The sequence below is a fragment of the Hipposideros armiger genome, unplaced genomic scaffold (assembly GCF_001890085.2).
Source record: "Hipposideros armiger isolate ML-2016 unplaced genomic scaffold, ASM189008v1 scaffold_281, whole genome shotgun sequence".
Lineage (NCBI taxonomy): Eukaryota > Metazoa > Chordata > Mammalia > Chiroptera > Hipposideridae > Hipposideros > Hipposideros armiger.
The window spans coordinates 687,086-693,964 of NW_017731631.1; the positions used below are offsets into that span (position 1 = coordinate 687,086).

At 34.2% G+C, this 6,879-nt stretch overlaps 1 protein-coding gene across 8 annotated transcripts in view; it reads right to left on the reverse strand.

Moving 5' to 3' along the window:
* The window catches only part of STAG2 (STAG2 cohesin complex component), a 141,169-nt gene that overhangs the window by 74,144 nt on the left and 60,146 nt on the right, over positions 1 to 6,879 (reverse strand). For all 8 annotated transcript variants that reach the window (XM_019657915.1, XM_019657916.1, XM_019657910.1 and 5 more), the window contains exons 2-3: positions 4,170 to 4,313; positions 984 to 1,062 (exon numbers count right to left, since the gene is read on the reverse strand). In XM_019657915.1, the coding sequence (XP_019513460.1) occupies positions 984 to 1,062; positions 4,170 to 4,213 (123 nt within the window). In that variant the 5' untranslated portion in view covers positions 4,214 to 4,313. The remainder of the gene's footprint in view (positions 1 to 983; positions 1,063 to 4,169; positions 4,314 to 6,879) is intronic.

Below are 6,879 nucleotides of genomic sequence, written 5' to 3' on the forward strand. Positions count from 1 at the left end.
ATGTTCCATACATAAAATGGGATGCTATGACACCATTAAAAATTACAGACAGGAAAATTTTACTGATAGAAAAGCTGCTGACAACATACCACTGAGTTTTTTTAAAAATTAAACAGTTTGCATGGTGTGATATACATTTAAGTAAAATTCTATGTTCATGATTATACATAAGTATATGTACAAAAGTATGTTCATCATAATGTTTAAAGAATAAATTATCTGTGGCTGATAGGTTTATGGGAAATTTTTGCTTTGTTCATTGCACATTTCTATATTTATACTTTTAAAAGTAAGTGAGTCATGAGAAAACACAAATCCAAAATTCATCATGGGAAAGACAATGCTGACAAAAAGAAGAGATATTTTGCTGAATGTATTTACACCCATGCACAGAGTCAAATGTCCTTCCCAAAACAGCAAAATGATTTAACCATTCACCAAGTTATCCAGAGTTCTCAGGGTACCCATTCATATAAACTTGCATTTTATTGACTTAAAACTTCACTTTATTTGTCTTTATCCTTTGACATTACTTATAAAGAGTAAAACTATTGTCCATCGTAACCCACTAGATATAAACTGGTTGTAGGTTATATTTTCAGGGTGCTTTAGAATAAGAAATTTTATTTACTGCTTTGCTTTATATTCAATTACTCATGTGTAAATAAAAGTAAAGCCAACACAATATCACATTTTACTTAGCATACTGTCCTTTACAAAATAAACTGCTAGAAACAACAGTGTATTATTAATTTCAACTTTACAGTAATGAAGATAATCAAAAGATATTTGATCTACAAGCCAAGGAAACCATCGTGTGTTCAGAAGGCTTACCATACCAATCAGAGAAAAAGGCAGTTTTAAAAGACAACAATATCTGAGATATAACTAAAAAAACTCTATATAATAAATATAAGTATACTGGCATGTATGTATATGAAGAAATTTAAGAATCAAAATAAAGCCACATGTTCTGTACATACTTTTCCTTTGCCTTGCTTTTGGTTTTTTCCTTCAATGTCTTCAAAATCTGTGTCAGAAGAAAAATGTGTTTCTGATTCCCTGTGACAGAAAGATAAGCAATTGTTTAAAACCTTCCTTACAAATGTAGATGGTGTTTCTAATTTTTCCATATTTTCTAAAAGAAAGGTTTGGTTAACTCATTACAAAACTCAATATTAGTATTACATGTAATTAAGATGATTTTCCAAATCATACCATCACACATTACCAAACATATAAAATAACATAACCAACTACAAAAACAATAACCTAAAACACAAATGTCTAAACATTTTTTTATTTTGCTAATTTTTAACCAAAGTATAAAAACGAAACCAGTATCTTTCAAAATTTTAACTGTAGGAACTATGGTGTTCTGTTGTAATGGCTGGTTTCATTTTCTGATTCAAAGATCCTGGTGCTCAGGGAACACTGTATTTTAATGCTAGGTAGGTATTGGATAATTTTATTAGGGGACTTTAGCAATATTAAAGATTCTGTCCTCTCCTACACCTCACTCAAAAAGTTTTTCTACATCTAGGTGTAACTATAGAAAACATGTATTTCTGCAAGGGTATGTATAAAACATACATTTTTACAAACTAAATCATTTGAAATACAATAGAGAAGTATGCTAATTGACCAAAATCCTTTATAAAGTAAAGAGGTGGTGAGCTACAGTCAGAACTGGTTCTAGTACTAAGAAACGATGTGATCTTGGATAAGTGACAACCTTTCAAACTTGTTATCTATAAACAATGTATATGGCAGAAAAGAATGAAATCTCTACAGTCTTTTCATTTCTCCAAGATATAAATCTAAAGTTCTAAGAATTGTGCCTTATTTTGCAGTAGGAGTGGTGCTTTGTATAATCTGGATTTTCTCACACATCAGGAAGCAGGCTAATTTAAATACATATGTGTGATGCTTCCTACATGTTAAACAGGTCTATCTAAAAAGTAGTAACACACCCACATTTAAATGCTTTAAGACGAGGCATACTAATTATTTGGGTCACAGTGGATTTTAGAATTGAGCCACACGCATGAAAGATAGAGGTTTTACCACTCTAACATGTAAATCTAGTACCAGATTTGCTTAAAACTTTTGGATCAAAGTGAAAAGCTATGTTTCTAAAGCTAGTCCTCGAAATAGATTTCTTCTGTTTCCATGTTTGTTGCTACAATAACCATTTGTCCAGAGGCTGTGATGACTAAGATGCTGGTGGTGGGGGGGAGGTTACTATTTACAACTCTTACCTACAAAGTAATTTAAACAATGCATTGAAGGTAGTGGCAATACTAACTATATACTATAATGTTGTGAGGAAAGGGCCTGTAGTAAATACCATTTCCCAGCGTTAATGCACCAAAAATTGAATTACTATAATATTAATGCTGAAACTCATGCCTGTTAACATCTTACTTAAGAAGATTGCTGACAATATTCTTGTCACATGCCTATATGGCCTTGAAAAAAAAACAAAAAAAAACTGAAAATGTTTTTAAGTATCTTGGTGTATAACTAATGCTTCCTTCTTCCCAAGACATTTGTGGGACACCAGCTCTCTTAGCTCAGTAACTGCTATTCGTCTGCAAACAATCATTTGCAATATTCCAATAGCCACAAGTAATCAAAAGGTCGATTACAGCCTTAATCTTCATCTTCAGGCTATCCCAACTAAATGAATGAGCCACTAGAGGTCTGATTACTAACTGGGAAAACATGAAGAAAGCTGGAGTAATCAGTATAGGAGTCTAAAATATCCTCAACCAGAGAAAAAATGTTTGAGTCTTTCTTTCTCCAATGCTTTTCAGATCAAAACAACAACAAAAAACTATCCTAGGTGAAACAGATACGTTTATGGAGCATACTGGCTTAACCTTTGAATGGTTTGAAGCTTCCAGTCATCTATCACATGACTGAATCTTCCACTCCCTTCTCTTTAACCTGCCCCCACTCACATGCCCAATCAAATGCTATCTATTCCACCTCCACAAATCAACTCTCTTATCCATTATCCTATTTCAGGCCCTAATTACCCAAGATTAGACTGTCTAAAGGTCAATCGTCTAGTTTCTAGATTATAATATAAACTTTTTTTAATAGTCTCTAACCTTAATATATTGAAGACATTTCCTAAGATAACTTTACAATAGTCAAACCAAAATTAATTTTCTCAGACTATCCTATATCCTCCCTCAAGCAAACAAAAACAAGAAAATTTCCTCAAGAATCTTAAAATAGTCAATATACACTGGGATTAAAATCACATTAAAAATCCTACTTTGAAATATTGGTGATATCCCAGTAGATACTTAGTCTCCACTGAAAGTAAAATTATTTTTTATATACCATCAAAAGCAGACACTTGCTGCTATTATGTGCAAGGTATATATGTGCTGTTTTCAAAATATTTTAGCAAACAGACCCTTGTCTGCAAGTCTTATAAAGACCCATATAGTAAATATAGTGTGGTATATGTGTGTGTAAAGTAAAGGGATCCACAAGCAATTTGAAGGTTCACTTTTCACTGAGGCACCTTGTGAAACTGGAACTTAGTATGAAAACCACTATCACATGTAGTAGCTCAAATTCTTCCCAGCATCACCAAAATTAGAATAAAAGTTGAATAAGGAGCACAGGCAGCTTTTAAGATGAGGGTCAAGAAAATACTAAGAAGTCACTTTATGGATCAATAAGCAAGTCCTTTGTTTCTGCAAAAATATGGAGAGCATGTCCTACCCTCCTAGATTTGTTTTAACCTATCAATATTTGATTTTAGAATAGAAAACTGACATTCCATCCTAAATACTACTGTGTGATATATATTCCTTACTAAAGAGAAGGCTTAACTTTTTAAGAATTTCATGACACTCCCTCCAAATAGCTGCTATTTATAAAACCAAGTGTGGATTCAACTGCACAGCAAAAATAACAAATTGTGCAGTATCTAAATTAAAAAGTAAATTTAAAACAGTACAAAAAAGCATGAAATAATTACTGTCACAGAGGCCAATGAGAAATATAAACTGTTTCAAAGTATATATACTATCTTGTATTTTATGTATTAGACCTTCTCAAGCAGAAGTAATTTTAACTGAAGTTCATAGATTTCCTATTTTGTGGAAAAAACAAGTATTTAAAAACCATTGTACTATACTTACTGTAGTAGATTAAAATCAGTTGGTATTTCTGGAGCTGCTATCATTTCTTTATCATCTTCTGGAACACCCCAATGTCAGAAATATATTCATATATTTACGTGGGTAAAATGATGGTTTGCTTCTTTCTTCTAAGACAGACAATTCCTTTAAGAGGGGGAATGCCATATTTATTGTAAACACACCAAAAATATTGGGAAGGGTATCTACACTCAAAAACTAAATTCCCTTGTGCCTCCTAATGAGTTTCAGTAAATAAGGATTTTTTTTCCTTGCATCTGACTGTTCTAGATATGGATTTGTCACAACTATTGTAGCACCACAATAGTAACAACAGACAAAAGAAAGAAGCTTGTATTAAAGGCAATTATTTTAAAAATTTGTTGATTCTCTAGCCTGGCTTTTAAAAAATATTACCTTAAACTAGGAACGTGATTTGACTCTTTTACTGGCCCTGAAATCCTTATTACAAGTTTAAACCATAATACAAAATGTCTAAAAATTCTATAACTTTTTGCTGATTATGTACAGCACAGTTAAAAGGAGCTAATAAAAAATCTAAGATAGAATTTTAAAACACTTTAAAAACAAGTTCTTCTACCATAGAAGAAACATACAGTCCATAGCCTGGCTAATTAATAAATTACCACTTCATGATAATACCACATTGTGTTGAATAGGAAAGAGGGGAAAATGTTAACTTTGATCTATTCCCTATTCCCCCCCAAGGAACTTACAATCAATTTAAATACCAATAATATCATATGGACAACAGACTTATGCCTTTGTGACTAAAGTAAATGTAAGTTTGGCCATAGGAAGGGTATTATTTCTACTTTTGAAGGTCGAAGATGCAGTTTCTAAAATAGAGAATGACCTAAGAGCAAATGACAAGTCTATAACAAAAAAGAGAAAATGGGCTGGGTCTGAAGCTCTTAATTTTGTGTGTAACTTTCTTTTTATAATTATCTTATGTTTTCCTTTTATTTACAAGTGAATCTAGTATTTGGTGGCCACCTAAAGAAAAAGCAGGTAAGACTAAACATGTCCAATTAATAAATGTTCAAATACCACAAGCTGATGATTTTTTTTTTTTAGCTGAGCCATCCTGCTACCTGTTGGCAGCGCAGCGGCTGCTCAACTTGGGCTAGACTCGAACCGCTGTTGCTCAGAGCTCAAACACTTGAGCGAGCTCTTAACCAACTGAGCCACTCGGCCGGCCCTCGATGAACTTCTAATGATCTCTTCCAGATGTTATACAAGACACTGATAGTTCAGTTTTTGCATTAAGTCTAAATCTGTAAAAAACATAAATGGCTAGTCAGAACACAGCATTTCCTAGCTCACTCTAATTAACCTACTATTAATGGAAAAATAACGAGGTAATAGAAACAAGGATGAATAATCCATAAATGAAGGCCTGAATAATCAAGGACTGTCTATACCACCACTGAGGTTTTTTTTCCCCTGACGAATACTCATATTATAGAATCTTTACTTAGATATGACTGTTTGTATGGTCTTCTCCTTACACTAAATCATGGTCCCAGGATCGTTCCCCTCTAAGACCACTAATTATTAATCTGGTTTTATTCTTAGTGTAACCTAAGTAGTACACCGGAATTCGGAGGCTTGCCATCACATGTAAGACACACCCTAGCTTTCTAAAAATCCCAACTTATTTTTAAAAGGAAACTTTTTTTTTAAAGAAAGAAAAAAAATTTTTAAGGGTGCCAGAGAGGTATAGAGCGAATGAAGTTCTAGCCAACACAGGCCAGGTCATTTACATGGCTAGGTGGAAATAAGTGCTTGCTTTGTCTATCTGCCCCTCACTCACTCTCTGTGTGTGCATTTTATAAAACCAAACTTGCTGTGTTCCATTTTTAAGCAGACTTTAAAGATAGTTCATAAATATATATTCTCCCAAGGGACAAAAAGTATGTGTCAGCTCCAAAAAGGACAAAACACGAATAAATACTGTGTGATATACTACATTCTTCTACTTACCACAAAATTAATTCTTAGTGTACAAGAAATAATGGCAGGTCAAATTATTTTGCTCAGTATAGGGCTATATTCACATGTATTTGGTAATTAGAAAACAAAGCAAACACAAAAGAAAAACGTAATTTATAAACATGAGTCTCCCAGACAAGGTACCTCTATTTTAAAAGAAAATACTGTCTGACAGATTTAGTAAAATTATTAAATTGGCCAACTCTCTATCCCAGCAAAATACTTCTTTTAAAATGTTTCTAAATATTAAAAATCCATCCAACCAATGAAAAATATCTACCATGCCCCAAATGCAGTGCAGGGCACTGGAAATACAGCGATGGAAAGGAGAAAACAATGACCCTTGCCCTTATGGAACCACCTGTAACAATAAATATGAAAATGTATTTCTTGGGCCGGCCGAGTGGCGCGATGGTTAAGAACTGGCTTGGGACGCCAGAGGGCCCCGGTTTGGATCCCACATATGAGGGCCAGTGACACTGAACAACAGCTCAACCTGGAGCTGGGCTGCCATGAGTCGCAGCGACGGCGTAGGCTGCAGCCCCTGCTGCAGTGGGTTGCCATGGGCTACCTTGTGTAGCCAGCAGCCAGCATGAGTGGCCAGCAGCCACAGTGAGTGGCCATCCAGAAGTTGGTGACTGATCTGCCTCGCCCAGGAAGAGCACAATGATGGTGCCAACTTGGGCCAGTGAAGCAA